General features: G+C 42.4%; 1 protein-coding gene across 1 annotated transcript; it reads left to right on the top strand.

Annotated features, from left to right (window-relative positions):
- LOC18778030 (phosphatidylserine decarboxylase proenzyme 1, mitochondrial) lies at positions 11789-16997 on the top strand. Its single transcript, XM_007209080.2, has 12 exons — positions 11789-12232; positions 12544-12632; positions 13110-13163; positions 13299-13364; positions 13572-13632; positions 13802-13911; positions 14016-14269; positions 14388-14494; positions 14814-14881; positions 15442-15519; positions 16035-16157; positions 16629-16997. Exons 1-12 carry the CDS (start codon positions 12073-12075, stop codon positions 16788-16790), a joined length of 1332 nt encoding a protein of 443 aa, XP_007209142.1. The 5' UTR covers positions 11789-12072; the 3' UTR covers positions 16791-16997.

Raw genomic sequence — 17024 nt, forward strand, 5'->3', positions numbered from 1 at the left:
CATCAGTAGTGGTCATACCCTGGCTGGAACCTCCAACAACTCCATCAAACATTATGTCAGCGCTACTTATGCGCACCAGGTCTTCAGCACTGAGCAGGGACGCCTGCCGAAGACCTAAAAATCGAGCTGGGCCTCCATCACCTCCTTCAGCACTGAGGGAGAATAACACCACGCCTGCTGAAGACCTAAAATGAGGAGGAACGTGGTGTTATTCTCCCTCGTTATGACCCACTCATTATCCGTGCGGACATTTCTAACTTCGACGTTGGGCGTATCTCGGTAGACACTGGTAGCTCGGTTAGTGTGATGTTTGCTGATGCTTTCAACGAGTTCCAAGTTCCTGCTCACTTGCTCGACCGAAGCATCACACCCCTTGTGAGCTTCTCTGGTGATGTTGTCCAGCCCATTGAAAGCATCCATCTTCCTATCTCCATTGGAGCAGCACCCCAGCGGGCGACGGCCACCACTCATTTCCTCATTGTTGATTGTCTCACAGCCTACAACGTCATCCTTGGGAAGCCTTAGCCTAAATGAAAGTTTTCATTTCCACACATATGCTGCTACTGAAGTTTCCTACGCCCCATGACACAAGCACAATGCCCAGCGACGAACATAGAGGTGAGGCCCTCACAGTAACCAAGGCTCCAGCCCCTCCTCAAGCTAGCACTGAATAACCTGAAGACCCCAGGGAGGAATCTGTCACCCAGCAGGGCGAACCTCTGGAAGACCTAGAGCTGGTTACTTTCCATGGTGACATCCCGGATCGGTAGGTCCGGATAGGCACCTCCCTCTCATAAGAGCTTCGTTTTAACCTCGTTGCCTTCCTCCACCTCAACTCTGAGGTCTTCACATGGTCTTACAATGACAAGCCTGGCATATCACCAGACATCATATCCCATCAGTTAAGCGTTAATCCCGCCGTTTGACCCATTCCGCAGAAGCGTCGCGCTTATGACCCAGAGCGCTATGACTCCATGAGGGCAGAGGTGGATAAGTTGAGCAGCATCAGATTCATCAAGGAGGTGGACTATTCCACCTGGCTGGCTAATGTGGTGATGGTTCGCAAACCAAAAAAAAGTTTGCGCATGTGTGCCGACTACACCAATCTTAATCGGGTCTGCCCAAATGATAGCTTCCCCTACCTTGCATTCGCCCTGGTAGTTTCAGCTAGACACCTCAGACTATACTTCCAAGCTCACACCATTCATGTCTTAAATAACCAACCGCTCAAGCAAGTATTGCAGAAGCCAGAGACTTCTAGGAGGTTGGTTAAGTGGGCCATTGAACTTGGTGAGTTTGAAATCCACTACAAACCCCGTCCAGCTACAAAGGGCCGAGCCGTTGCTAACTTCATATCAGAATTCACAGAACCCCAAGCTTCAGCCGCTACCCAAATCATAACCGAACCCAATCTTCCTTCGACCCAGAACCACGTCGCCAGCAATGGCACCTTAGACCTGACCTAGCTCTTATGGACCTTATATGTGGATGGCTCCTCCAATGCCCAAGGATGAGAGGCCGGCCTCGTTCTCATCTCCCTAGACAAGGTTGTCCTTGAGTATGTCCTCCACTTCAAATTCCACGCCTCCAACAATGTGGCCGAATACGAAGCACTCTTAGCTGGCCTTCGACTAGCCAAAGAGATGGGCGCCAAACAAATTCAGATATTCAGCGACTCATAGCTCGTTGTCCATCAAGTCAACCAAGACTTCACGGCTAAGGACATCTCTATGACAGCCTACCTCCAGCATACTTGCCACTTGCTTGCAACTTTCGACGCTCATTTTATAAGCCAAGTGCCACGCTCTGAGAACAGCCATGCCGATGCGTTGGCCAGGCTAGCCTCGGCCTTGGAGCAGGGCATAGGTCGCAACATCAACATCGAGTTCTTGGACCAGCCCAATACACAAGCCCCACTCATCTGTACCATTGATCACAGCCCTACATAGATGGACCCCATCATTCGGTTCTTGCAAAACCAAACGCTACCTGCTAATTCTGCTGAAGAACGGCGTGCTCGCTATCGCTCCGCCCGATACCTGATCATTAATGGCTCCCTATACAAGCGTGGCTTCAGCCACCCCTACATTTGGTGTCTAACACTATTGGAAGACAATTATGTCCTTCGGGAAATTCATGAAGGCATCTGTGGCAACCACTCAGGCGCCTGCTCACTAGCGCATAGAGCCATTAGGCAAGGCCACTTCTGGCCCTCACTTCACACTGATGTCCAGGCCTTCACCCAGAAGTGCGATAAGTGTCAATAATTTGCCAATATCCCACAACTTCCTTCTGAACCATTGACAGCAACGGTCAATCCTTGGCCATTTGCCCAATGGGGACTAGACCTCATTGAACCTATGCCTGAGGGCAAGGGCCAAGTCAAGTATGCAGTTGCAGCTGTAAACTATTTCACCAAATGGGCTAAAGCCGAAGCCTTAGCCACCATCACCTCCGCTCGCATAGAAACCTTTGTTTAGCAAAATATCGTATGTCACTTCGGCATCCCCAACACTATCGTCACAGACAATGACCGGCAATTTGACAATGCAAAGTTCAAACAATTTTGTTCCAACCTCAATATCTGTCTTTGCTTCACCTCCCCAGCCCAACTTCAGTCCAATTGCCAGGTTGAAGCTGTGAACAAAATCATCAAGAAAACCCTGAAGACCAAGCTTGACAAGGCCAAGGGTTGGTGGCCAGAGCTACTCCTAGAGGTTCTCTTGTCCTACCACACCACCTTCCGTACCTCCATAGGGGAAACACCTTTCTCTCTTTCCTTTGGTACCTAAGCCGTGGCACTAGCGGAGATTGGCCAGCCCACATATCGAACCTCCACTTATGATGCCGAAGCCAATGACAAGTCGTTAGCCCTTATCCTCGACTTCATTGACGAACTTCGTGACCAATCCAACATGCGCAACGTCACATACAAACCGCATATCGCAAGGTACTATGAGTCCTGAGTCAAACCCCGTGCTTTCAAGCTTAGGGATTGGGTCATACGCAAGGTTTCCTTGCCCACCAAGAACCCTACTTAAGGTACCTTGGGCCCTACATGGAAATGTCCTTATGAGATTATCAAAGTTTGCCACCCCAGCACTTATCAATTTCTTGATCCCAAGGGCAAGACTTTGCCTTATCCTTGGAACGCTGATCACCTCAAGTACTACTATAAGTAAACATACCTAGACCCTAGTACGTTATGTTTTCTTATACTTTGGTCTTGAGCCTTGACTCAACCAACTCTTGTACTTTCTGCCTTTCGGCACCTGTTTAATGAAACGCCTGACTCTGGCTAATTCTCATAAATTACATAAGTATCATTTTGCTAGCACAACTGATCTCCAACGACAACAAGTCTAAATATCATAGCAAATCAAAATAACCTTGCCCTAGGCAAGGCAAAAATGTTCATACAAAATAAAAATAAACATCAAGTGTTTCAAACAAATAGCTAGAATATATAAAGAAGGCAACGCCTTCAAGACTCAGTAGAAGGGGCATCCGCGGTGGCCGGCTATGACTATGGCGCAACAGCAGTGGCATCAGTAGTGGGACTAGGTGAAGGAGGCTCACCGCTCGTATCGAAGTTGATCTCAATTGAAGGGTTGAACCTCACCAGCCTATCCTCCCAACGAAGCTGCTCATCCACTAGCCGATCCATGATGTAACTCTTCAGCTCCTTTGAAGTTCGAAATGACTCGATCGCTTCAGCTCGGGCAGCAGCTATCTCATCGGCCTTCGACTGCCTCAGCTCTTCCATCTCCTTGGCCATTGCTGCCTTCTGCAACAGCAAGGTGTTCCTTTCTCGGATGGCCTCATGCACCTCCGCTACCTTGCTCTTAGCGATTTCATCACGCCTCTTCAGCCTCTGAATCTCCTTATCTACCTTAGCCATGTTGACATACATCTCACCAAAGGCTTGCAACACCAAAGCATCATCAGTCAAAGCAAACCAAAATGATAAAAACAAAAACAAAAACAGAGATGACTTACGTAGGCATGAGTAAGGATCGCCTTCTGGGCCCGATCGGCAAAGGAAAAGGCCTGAGTCCTCGCCAGAGCCTCGGGGTCACTCTTCACGCCTTCGAGGAAGACGTTCACCAAGGGAACTTCCTGCCGATGCATGGCCAGGTTAACCTCCTTCTTCTCCCGACGCAGCTTGGAGAAGTCCACCTTCTCTACCCCCTCAGCAAAAACATCCTCCATACCAAAAGGGAGCTTCGGAGGGCCCTGCAGATGAAAAGGAAGAAGCCTCAGCCTCGTCCCCATCACACTCTGGCAAGCTTCCTTCAGCGCCTTCCACTTTCCCAGAGCATCAGCAACCCGCCCCTCATCATCATCTCTCGAGCGCTTCCCAGTCGCTTGCTGGGCACCCCTCTTCTCCGCCTTCTTGGCACGAGACTCCCTGAGCAGCTTCTGCATCTCGGCCTCATCAAGATCCGTGACCACCTTCGTGCTTCTTTTTATCACACCTACCACTGCACATCAAAAGCTAAGTTAGTCACAACTACGAAAAGGAATCAAAAGACAAACAACAAAGGTGACCCAAGTACTTACTTCCTTATAAGAGTCTGGACTCGAGCAGATTCTTCTTGGTGACTAGGTTTCGGTACTCACGCTCGGTCTCTGACAGCAATGACCTCACCCTCTCAACTTCGTCTTCTTGCTCCTTAGAGATCAGCCCCCACTTCAAAGAACCTGCACCAAAGGTTAGATACTACTCAGCCATTTACATTTGCACAAGCAAAAATGGAGAACCAAGAGTCAAAGCAGGTAAAAAACACTACAAAACAATAATCAGTCTTAAAGGATAGGGCCAAGAACCTATAGACTGGAAGTGGGTAGGAATGTGTTTGGTGACGGTCTTTCCTGGCGGACACTCCCAGTCACCATAAGCCAGACACCACCTGTTGCTCTAGGACTTCTGAGTAGAAGGCTTCTGACCAATAAAATAACCCTTCTCTTTTGCCTTTTGGCAATTGGCCTATACCTAGCCAAAACTTCCCTGTTGCTTGGAGATCGAGTACAAATATATGAACTGCTCAAATGTCGGCTCTCCCAACCCAGCCAACCACCAAGCAATGTAAACCCCATGTAGAAGAATCCAAATGTTGGGATTATATTGGCCCGGTGCATACCCCAGCTTGGCCAACATCATTTGCACCCAAGGATGAAATGGTAGTCTGAAGCCATGCTGGTACATATCAGTAAAAATCAACACAAAACCCTTGGAAGGATATCTAACCACATCAGCTGCAGTGGGTAACCTCAAGCCTACATAGGGTGGAACACAATAGTCTATCCGAAGCTCGGCCAACTTTGCTTCTGTAAGTATGTTCCGCCTCGCCAAAAGGATACCAACTCGTATGTCCACTCCCTCTAAAGCTGAAGCCACGGCCACACCCACGAATCCCCGGATAGTGATGCCTAGTTGCTCGAGCCAACCTCTGGCGTATAAGGCAAGGCTAGAACCCGATCAGCTATAGCCTCTAACTCTATGTAATTCCTCTGCATCTCCGTATATGCAGCTGACCCAGAGTTTACTAATAGCTCACCCTCATGCACTACCATCCTACTCTCTATAACACCTTCTACCACACCCTCTATCTCGGTACTCTCATATTCATAACAAAACATATTGGCTGGGCTCCTCACTCTCAGTATCATCCCCACCAAAGGCAGTGGGGTCATGACTTTCTCTACCATAACTTTCAGACATCTACAATATGCAGAAACAAGAAAAAAGAACTAATGCACATGCAAGGAGGATCGAAAACACAACAACACAAACAGTGGCACACCTACATACTTTTGATATACAAGCAAACATCCAACAAGTTCATCTCAATGCTCATGGTGTTCATCAAGTTCATACCAATATTCAAGGTGTTCATCCTAAATCTTCAACATGTTCTTGCAAAAAGGACATTTCAATTCGAAAGTTTGAAGGAAATGGGGTCTAACCTTGTTTGCACCATCGCGAAAAAGACACCAGAAATCACCTTGACACAGCACCACCACTAGGTATTTCGCCGGAAATCTCCCTCTCCTTCTCACTTTCTAGCAATTTTTTTCTCAAAGACACAAGTGTAAGGCCTTCGTCACCCCAAAGTTCCTTTTTATGAAGCCTCAAGGGTACCAATGCCTCGGTTCACGAAAAAAACCTAGCACCATTTCATCTTCCCTCTCAAATTTCTTGTACCTACATATACTTTGAAATTTACATTTTTTTTATTAAAAAAAACGCGGAGAGGAATTTGAAAAGGCCTTGCCGAACGCTAAAACAATCAGGCGGTCACAAAATCTTAACCTTGCCCAAGCCACCTGCCGAAGTTGTCGTGACCTAGCTCCAATCCTTGCCACAATCCAAGCCTTGACAAAATGTTGGTTGGGCCGGCTCCAAGGATTGCCAAAACCCACGCGCTCAAGCCTCTTGCCGAATGGAAAGACCTCAGGCACGTCGCGTTCAGACTCTTCTCAACACTTCAGAGCCTTGACAAATCTCCAAGGCCTGGCCCAGCTTCACCCTCCTACCGTAGCCAAAAATGAGTGTTTCGAAACTACTTACCTCAACAAGGCCTAGCTCCAATTCTCAGCCCAAATTCACACCAACTTCAAGCCTAGGCTTACGGGCCCACAGAATTCCTCTTGCCGAAGGGAAACTTCTAGAAGGCCCTCAAGGAAAAAACACACCCTTGTCGAGCGGCAAGGGCTGTGTGGAAGGAAAGTGCGGGATTGAAAAATTGATGAGACGGAAGACCCAAGCCAAATTGGGTCTCTTGCCGAATGACACCTATCGTCCAAAAGCAATCGATGAGGCCCACAACACCACTTGCACGAGCCAAGGCTCGGCTCCCTCCAATCTCCCTTGTCGAATGGCAAGGGTTGGGTCGCAACTCCAAATACGCTCACAGAAAACCTTCTTCCGAGAAGGATCCTGCCGAACACAAACTGCCTCAAATACAAAAATTTTACTTAACCCACCCTTGCCGAACGACAAGGGTTGAACAGACAAAGGAGGGCTTCAACAAGTACTTACCTCCACACTTGCCGAATCTGCCCTCGCAGCCTAAGCTAAAACCGATGGCCTCCTCACAGTCCTTGTCAAACACAGCTCCACTGGCCCGACCGAGAACTTTCTTAATCACCGATCCAGTCCTAGCTTCGCTTTTGCTTAACCTAGTTCCATCACTTCGATAGGCCTCAAACTTCTAAATAACCCTTGTTGAAAATTGGGGACCACAAAATTACATGCTTACCGAAATAGGACCAGCTCCAATCACCCAATCCAAATTAAAATAATAATAAAAAGAAGGACAATCCGAACCGCCGCAAATACCCTGCCGAACGACAGGAGGCCTGAAGAAGTTTTCGGGATGCTCTTCTGAACTCACTAAGGATTCGGCGCCTAGGCCTTGCCTAATTCACCCTGCTGACTTGACCTTAATCGTAAGCGTATACCCACCTCTTCCACAGTGATCTTGCCGAATGGCAGGCCTCATAAAGAGATCCCCTTGCGACTATATCTTATCACCCCTTCTTCCAAACCCTAGGTCTCACGTGTGCCAAAGCCCCTTACCGAACCTTTTAGGGCCCCCGTTTATGCTCTAGCCTCTTTGCCGAATGAGAAACCCAACATAGTACTCACCGAGAATCTTGGCCTGCTTGTCGAACGGCAAGCACCAGGCCGAAAGCAACTTAGGCCCAAGCTGTTAAAAAATAATAATAATAAAATAAATAAATAAATAAAACGAGGGGTGGATAACCTTGTCGAAAGGCAAGGGCCAAAAAAGGGGAAAAAGAGCTCACAAATTTCTCCAAGCCTCAGCCTTGCCGAACGACAAGGGCCACACTGAATCTCCCTAGGCTCTTCCTCCTAAGACTTGTGCAGACTAAATGTGGCTTGCAAAATACCTCCTACCGACGTTTCAAGCGCCCAGATCCATTCTCCTGCCGAAGTTTGAGGGGCCCAAGTCTACTTTTCTCTCAAAGGTACCTAGCTAACAACGGTTCCAGAGGCTCACACAGCTTTTACCCAGCTACTAATTGTTGACGCAACTTCTAGCTTGCCAACTTGGGGGACTAGGGAATGCCTATGACTCCCACTGAATCTGGAATGCTCGGTCATGATTACATAAAAATCTCACAAGTTCCCAACCCAGAAGTTACTTCTTGACCTCGAACTTGGGGGATTACTGTTTATACCATAATTAACCGAGCATATCCAGCATCAAAACGACTAGCACCAAGGCAGACACGCCTTCTCCCTTGCCGAAGGAAGACACTCTTCCAAGGTGCCAAACACCTGTCGAAGCTCCCGACTTCCAAAGCTCTTGCTTGCCTAACCTAATCTCCAAGACACGTGTCACCACCACATCGACTTGCACAAAGTCCCACATCGAAACTTTGTGCAAAGCTCCCATTTTCACTTCCCTATAAATAGGGAACAGTACCCAAGTAAAAAGGGTAACTACTCTCTCACTTTTACTGTTACTCTGCCAAAGTTACCACTCTTAGCTAACTTAAGCATTGGAGAGCCTTCGGCCGGCACCACACTGGTGTTCGAAGCTTAACGACTGCTTCTCCTACTTTGTCTTCTTCAGGCTCTTCCCTTACTGAAGGTCCTCACCTTCTCCCCTACTGAAGACTACCAACTTCTCTCTAAGTTGACCCTCTTCGAAAAAGAGCATAAGCATTTTCAATCTGTGTTGTTCCAATAAAGGATAGATTATATGTTGTGAAATTATTGTTTCTTGCAGTCTACATAATTTCTTGTAGTTTCTGTTATGTTCTCTTCTTCTCTCTGTTTGACTAAGTTTTGGGTTTAAGAATTTGTTTCTGAGGTTTGTCAAAATTGATTCATGTCTATTTAAGTACCTTAGCTCAATTTTAGTTTGAATCACGTTTCAAAGTCACCTTTATTATCCTCTAAAATTGAGCTAAGATTCATGTCTGTTTGAATCAATTTTAGCTGTTACGCTTGTTTTTTGAGTAATATAGATGATTTTATCTTGATTATAATTTTGAGTAATAACAATAGTCGATTATGAATGTTTTTTTTTTAAAGGGATTTGAATGTTACCTGCTTTACAATTGTATGCTTTAGGTTAATCCAAATTTGGCTGAAGAGTCAAATGCAGGCGTCTTTTTCTTCAACTCATAGAAGCTACCAAGTTCAAAGAATGAAGGGGATTCTTTATCTTGTTTTACTCATTCTTATATTGTATTGACTTTCGAAGGGGAGACAGAGACGGTTTTATTCTCTGCGAATTTCAGTTTTAAAATTCCTTCTATGATTATCCAAATAGGGGAAATTGTAATTTCCGTCATTTTCTAAATTCTATATACAAGATATCCAAACACTGAAATTTGAAAATGACGTAATTTCAAATGTTGTAATTACAAATTCTGTCATTTACAAATTCTATGAAAATTAGAATTCCTTCATTCAGACGCACCATTAGGGTACATTAATTTTTCCATGAAGACCAAGTATTGATCAAAGCGAACCCTCCCATTATCACCACCCATCTGTTGAAGAAATTCTTCCAGTTCTTCCTCAGATGGGGTTTGCCCTAGTGAGGTCAATACATTGCTCAACTCATCGGTAGTGATAGTGCCTGTAAATAAATAAATAAGAAAATTTTATTCAAAAGCACATGAACCATTTTCTTGAACATCTTTTTTGTCAATGAAATTAAGTTCTATAACTAAGCAATGAAATTTAAATATTAAGGTTGATTTAGTAACTTAATTCAACATTTCAACACACGTATTCTCTTTTGTATTTCTATGATTGGTATGTAACGGTCACCACGTGTATAACATGTTATGATCTTTCTTGTATCCATGAAATGAGAAAATTTTAGATGGAATAGACTATATACAATTAGTGATAAAGACGAGAAATTTAAGTTGAGATGGTAAAGCATAATATACACATAAATATATATAAAAAGAGGGATCTAACCATTGCCATCCTTGTCAAAAATGTTGAAGGCTTGCTTGAGCTCCTCGACTTGCTCATCGGTCATATCGGAATCCATATTTCCTTCTGTTTTTTTTATATAAAGAAATAGATATATAAACTTTTGTACTGTTTTTCTTTGATGTCTCTTTGAAAGCTCCAAAAGAAATGGAGCGAAATGGAGGTATTTAAAGTTTCATCAAATTCTCTCTCTGTGACTGTGAATGAATGTAGTTGTTTAAATGGATGGCAGTAAATCTCGCTGCAGCTTTTACCACAAATATTTGTTTTAACTTTCAACCTCTGGTGAAAATGCAACACTCAAGTTTGCCATGTAAAAATCCACCATGAATCATGGCACGACATATTCTTCAAATGTATGAACGTTTCGCGAGAGTTTTAAGTAAAAATCCACCATGAATTTGGGATTGTGATAGTTGCTAATATGTTGCATGCATCATGCTGATGTATAATAACGTTTCGCGAGAGTTCTGTCTAGGCTCATATTTTTTTCAAGTGTGAATTTGCACATGTTTTTTGGTTTGCAAGCCCCCTCCAACTTGACGTGACCAAGATAGTAGGTGAGGATTTTGTTACTATCTGGCGACATATGGTGATGAAGCTCAGCTCCTTTGAGCATGGAGCTGAGGTCATCCAGTGGTTTGTTTTTGGACTATGAAGAATCTGGAAAACCTAGAATTTGGCTGTCTTTGAAGATGCCAAAGTTGATCCGACGGAGGCTATATTCATCTTCTGCTGAACCAAGTTACTGCGTACCGTGCGGCTAAACAAGAGTTTCAACCCCAGCTTGGTCAGGCCATCAGCAGCTCTAAGCCCTAAAGTTGGTGTAAACCCCGGCCGGGCTTAATCAAGGTAAACTGCGATGCCGCCTGGTCTACCTAGCAGTTGCGCGGAGGAGTCGGCTGGGTTATAAGGGACAACCATGGTCTGCTCTTATGTGCTTGTGGCGAGGGAGACCTTCGCGGCTCTTCTGCTCTGATGATGGAACTTCTTGCTATTCAACATGCACTCAGTGCGTATGCCCAATTTACCTCATAGACGTAATGGTGGAGTCTGATGCCTAGCGAGGAATCTCAATACTCGACGGACATACTACAATAGATTCCGATCTTGAGAGGATTGTCTTTGATATCCAGCAGTTGATGGCTCATCTCACTCGGCTCTCCTTTGTGTTTGCACCCCAACGTTGCAATCGGGCTGCCCATACTGTAGCTTGTTCCGTTTCTAAACAGGGGTAATCATGTGGAACTGACTGACTTTTTAATATTCTTGCCGCATATGTAAACCTTACTATTCTCTATTAATAAAATTTTCCAGCGACTTTGACAACAACAACAAAAAAAAGTTCCGTGAAGGTAATTTTTTTAATGAAATAATATGGCATCAACTTTCTGCCAATTTTACCCCAAATAATATATATGCACATGAAAGGATGTGAGAAAAATATTCTCCTGAGGACAGCTAGGGAAATGGAAACTCAAATAACATAAACACCTAAGTACTTTTTGGTTGAAGTTAGGCATGGCAACGGGGTAGATTGGGGCCGAGCATTAGGTAACGAGTACTCGTAGGGGATTCGGGACCTTGGTGTTGTTCTTAAATGAAATAATGAAAAATTATAATGCAGTGGATAAAAAAAATAAAAAGACAATAACACAATACAATTTCGTGTAAAACAACATATAATCATACTCCGATATTGAGACAGAAATACCATAAAACTAATAGCTAGATGATGATGGTTGAATTTTCGTTATTGAGGAAAAGGAAAGCAAAATTAGTTACTTATATGGTTTTGGTAAATGAGTACTTACTTTCATAATTTTGTTAACTTTTCCATTATTCATTCACTTTGTAGGAAAAAGAATGTCGGTGATGACAACTGTCGGTGGGGGTTTTTTTGATTTTTTTTTAATGACAATTGTCTGTGAGTTGGTTCGGAAAGTAAAATCCATGTCGGGGTGTCCAAAGTTATCATTGGGGTGTAAATAGAATCGCAAACCACTAAATCCTAAACCCTGCTTACCCTGCAGTGGTGAGAGGCTTAAGCCTGAAACTGAATCAAATCTTTTAACGAGATGAAGTTTAGGGCTTCACATAGAGTCTGTATATTCTCTCACTCTACACACCTCAATTCCCTCCATAACCAGCGACGATGCTTCGCTTCATTTCTTAAAAAACTCCATAAAACCCCTCAAGCTCGCTCCTTTTCCAATGGCGGAGGTGGTGGTTCTAAAGGTCAGTGTTTCGCTTCCGGCGCTTAGTTTCTGTTTGGTTGCCGAGAAAATAACGTAGACAAAAGGAAAGAAACTTTGTTTTAGTGGAGTTGATTCCCCAATTTCTTTTTTCTTTTATGTATCAGATAAATAGAATTCAAGCATTCACGTATCTTGAATTAGTTGCAAATCGTTCTGATTGAGCATTGGCACTATAAATTTTGAATTTAGTTTTTGTGATTGTTATGAGCTATTTATTTGTTAAAAGTTATCATTAGTTTTTTTTTTTTTTTTTTTTTCAAGTGTGTGAAGCTAATTACAGGCTGTGTGCAGGTGATTCTTTTCTCTTGCCTGGTGCAACGGTGGCTACTTTGCTTATGCTTGGTGCTCTGCATGTTCGTCGGATGTATGATGACAGGAAGGTATATGTGGGTGAATTACATTCCACTTTTCCATAAAAAATGTGGGTATAAATAAATGAATGAATGAAATCAGCAGCATATGCGCGTTAACCATGATTGAGACATGCCGGATAATCTGCCGTATAACAAAAAAATCACATGTCAGATGTCAGATGTTTATCTAAGCTTGAGAAGGTCTTTTGAGTAAAAGGAACAAAATATTCAACCTTTGCCTCGGAATTCGAATGTCTAGTTACGTAGTTACTGTTATCACTGTCTGTCCATAGTGGTGAATTCAGTAGATTACATGCTATCTCCACCCTTTTGGTGCATAACACTTGAAATGTGCAGTAGAATACTTTCTGCGTGCATTTATGTGTATTTGTTATATTGTGTTCCATATTCCAAATTGATCTCAGTTGTTACAACTAGGCACATTCTAGAAGTTGCGATGATTATTTCATATGTCTTAATATTTCCCCCCCACTTGATTGATAGGTTGAGGAGGCACTGGAGAAGGGAACGGAATTTGAATTTCAACCTGATGTAAAAGTAATGTATCAATAGTAATCGTTGCCTGATGTTTTGTAGTTTCATGCTTTCACTTATAGCTTCTGTGTTTTAGTTGCAAAGTTGGTTGTCCATTTCTGACTTTGACTTGAACTTTATTTACATTGGCAACCATAGTCTACATTTTTAAGATTGCTGCCTTTGCGCTCCATTTCCAGATGTTGGGGTTTATTGACCAGTGTGGTAAGTGATCTTCCTGTTTCTTGATTCCTCATCTTTAACAAATCTATTTCCTTTTCAAGCTACATGTTCCATTTATTTTTATTTTGTGTGTGGAGAAAACGAATTTATTTTTGTAGCTCGACTCATAATATTGTCTTAGTTATTTATTCTTATTGATATCAGATTAAGTTTTGAAACTATTTACCCGCTAGACAAAAATGTTTTCAGGAAATCCCAGTCTCTCTACGTCCGTATGTTTATGGAGCGTGGGCTCGAGCATTCCATTCAAGTATGATTTTATATTTTTCATTATTGTTGTCATCAGACTTTTTAATGTTTTGCTACAATAGCTAGTCATTTATTAGTTTTGAATAGAATGGTAGAAATTTGTGCATGAAAAAAAGTGAAAACTGAATGATATATAATATATTGAAAATATGATATGTTTTGCATTGTAGACTTGGAAGAAGCAGCTCTCCCTCTGGATGAATACACATCTTTACGAGAGTTCTTTGTTCGCACCTTGAAAGAAGGTTCCAGGCCTATTGACCCTGACCCACGATGTCTGGTAACTGGTAACCAGCAATTTGGACTGCTTATTTGTCCAATCTGTTCCACTTTGAAGTGTTTTTAGCATTATGTGACTTGCATGACTGCATTTCTGTTTTGAAGGTTAGTCCTGTGGATGGTACTGTATTACGATTTGGGGAGCTTAGAGGAGCAGGGGCTATGATTGAGCAAGTCAAAGGTTTTTCTTATTCAGTTTTTTCCCTGCTCGGTGCAAGCTCATTTCTTCCTTTGATAGCTAAAGGAGATGTGCATGAGGAGAGTAGTGAACCAGAAAATGCTTCCAGGGAGAAGAGTAAGAAGTCATGGCTGAGAGTTTCATTGGCTTCTCCTAAAGTTTGGGACCCTGTATCAACATGGTAATGAGATACTTGGATGCAAATAGTGTCATTAGTTGACACATCATTTTTCCTGATATTTATGATGTACCAAGTTGAATACAATGCAGTTTAATAAATACATAAATTTTCTTTGCAGTCCTATAAAAGGCCTCTTTTATTGTGTAATTTACTTGAAGCCTGGAGACTATCATCGCATACATGCACCAGCTGATTGGAATGTTCTTGTCCGCCGTCATTTTTCTGGTAAGCTTAGGGCTGCGAAGACCTGCATGTTGAACACATTGCAGCTGGTTCCTTACTTAACTTGAGGTTAACGGGTCTGTGGATTATGAAGGAATTTGCCGCCTTGGAAAGTTCTTTATCTTTATATTTCTTTAAATTTTATGGACCGTTCTGTGTATTTGCTTATTCTGTAGCAAACCAAAAGCAAATACATGATTGGTTGCTCAATTTTTAATTTTTCATTTTATACTCTCATTGATTACCAATGTTGGCTCTAAAAATCTTGAGTTAGCTATTTCATTTTCTAGTTACATTTATGATCTTGGTATTTACTTCGCAGGTCGTCTGCTTCCTGTAAATGAACGTGCTACAAGAACTATCAGAAACCTATATGTTGAGAACGAACGGGTAAACTTTTGTATATTAGTTTATATTAACAGGAATTTAACAATTATCAAGATGTGCTGCTATTTATGTTTGTGGTATCATCGCTTTCATTCGTGTTATGAGAGATGCTTACTTGTTAAACAAATTAAATAGTGGTTTTTTTTTCTTCAATTTTTTTTTTCATTTTTGGGATAGTGATTGACAAAAACTAATCAATGAGAAGATATGCAAAAACCAATTAACGAAAATGCAGGAGATGATTTTAGACATAATAAGGGCGTGTATGAGATTAAATATTCTGGATGCTATGCTGCAATGCATATAAGTGGAATTTGACATGGTGACACATTACAAACAAAAACTTGCATTTCTTGGAAATATCTGGCCTTCTCCTGTACTGTCAAATCATCCTATTGTTCAAAAGTTCTCCCAGTGTCAGATAATTTAATATATCAATATGTCAACTTGCTTTGCTGTGTTTGGTCTTCCCATCTTGTCCAGGGTAAATATGGGTCAACATGCAATTCTTCCTTTGTTCTTTTATTGATTTATAGTTGTCTTTGCAATTCTTATGCGATCAGGTTGTGCTTGAAGGTTTATGGAAAGAAGGATTTATGGCACTTGCTGCTGTTGGAGCAACGAATATTGGTTCAATTGAGGTCAAGTGTTTCCTTGCATATGATGAGTTGAATTCCCGGGGGACACACTTGCACACACACACTCACAAACCAAACATGGAAACACTTGCACATAGAAACAATTCTTTCACTCACTTCTGGGTTTGGCATTTACTAACTTAAAATAATGTAGGCAATTAACCTGAGAATGCTGAATTTGAAGCAGGTTTAGGACACAATCAAATACTGTGCATGGAAGGGCTGGGTAGTGCATAGGGTGGTGTTTCAAGAAAGTATTTAAACGGACATCTCTTTTAATAAGTGCAAAATCGATTCTATAACAATCCAATACTCCCCTCCACAAAAACGAAAGGCAAAAAACTGAATGAAGATCAAATTTCATGAGTTGCACCTTGTCCCAATTGAAGCAAACCCAGATTGATGGGTGTAATGTTTTTAGTTTTATTTTTTCATCGGACTTGGGTGTCATTGGAGTACTAGTTTCTACTGATTATCTTTCTTTTGTCGTTGAATCTTTCTGATCTTGGACATGGCAGCTTTCCATTGAACCGGAACTTCGGACAAACCAGGCAAGAAAGAAGTTACTGCACTCAGAGCCTCCAGAAGAACGGATATATGAACCTGATGGTATTGGTAGGACGCTCAAGAAAGGAGATGAGGTTAGAGGTGTATTTTGAATGTCTTCCAGGATTTCCATGCTTTGGTTAGTTTTGTAATGTCCAAGATATAAAAAGAGAACACAAGAAGGCTGCTTGGAATTTAAAAATCATATTTCATACTTCTACTTATTTACTTTTGCCCCATCTGGACTATAAATCCTTGGATAAAAGATTTATTTTAATGATTCCACTTGCCTTGAATCCCTTTTTTGTTGACTTTCAAGCATAAAGATGGAAATCATTTTATTGAGAGAGAGAGAGAGAGAGAGAGAGAGAGAGAGAGAGAGCAGTTATGCATTACCAGTCTTTACATGGTTTTTAAAATTGGTATCTTAGATTCTTATGCTCCTCATCACCAAACTTATGAGCTCTTCCATTGGTTTATTATCTTGATCTGTTAATGTTTTGTGCATCTATCCATTCGAGGTTTTTATTTTACCGGTTACTGTCTGTGTGCTTCCATCTATTCAGGTAGCTGCATTCAACATGGGATCAACTGTTGTGCTTGTCTTCCAGGCTCCCATATCACTATCACAAGAAAATGGGGATTCCGCATCAGAGTTCAGGTTTTCGGTCCAACGTGGGGATAGAGTCCGTGTCGGGGAAGCCTTAGGGAGGTGGCGGGATCAGTAGTAAGCCCCGGGTAGCTAGACTGGTGTATTCAATCTTTTCATGATGAAACAACAAAAGAGTATGTTAGCCATGTACCAAATTGCTGAAATTGAAGCAATATATCATTAATCAGCGCAATGCTGCCTTTTCCAGGTTTAACTTTTTCGATTAATCAGAGCAATACAGGTTCCAGTTATGGGAATATATTGAAAGAAACTTGGATGTTCATAGAGCTCCTCCACAATCTACCAAGCT

This window comes from Prunus persica, chromosome G5 (assembly GCF_000346465.2).
Source record: "Prunus persica cultivar Lovell chromosome G5, Prunus_persica_NCBIv2, whole genome shotgun sequence".
Lineage (NCBI taxonomy): Eukaryota > Viridiplantae > Streptophyta > Magnoliopsida > Rosales > Rosaceae > Prunus > Prunus persica.

Excerpts from the sequence above, each read along its gene's own strand:
- LOC18778030 (XM_007209080.2), top strand. The coding sequence starts at position 12,073 with ATGAAGTTTAGGGCTTCACATAGAGTCTGTATATTCTCTCACTCTACA. Across the intron at positions 13,365-13,571 it reads GGGGTTTATTGACCAGTGTG|GAAATCCCAGTCTCTCTACG; the intron begins GTAAGTGATCTT and ends AAATGTTTTCAG. Across the intron at positions 13,633-13,801 it reads GGCTCGAGCATTCCATTCAA|ACTTGGAAGAAGCAGCTCTC; the intron begins GTATGATTTTAT and ends TTTGCATTGTAG.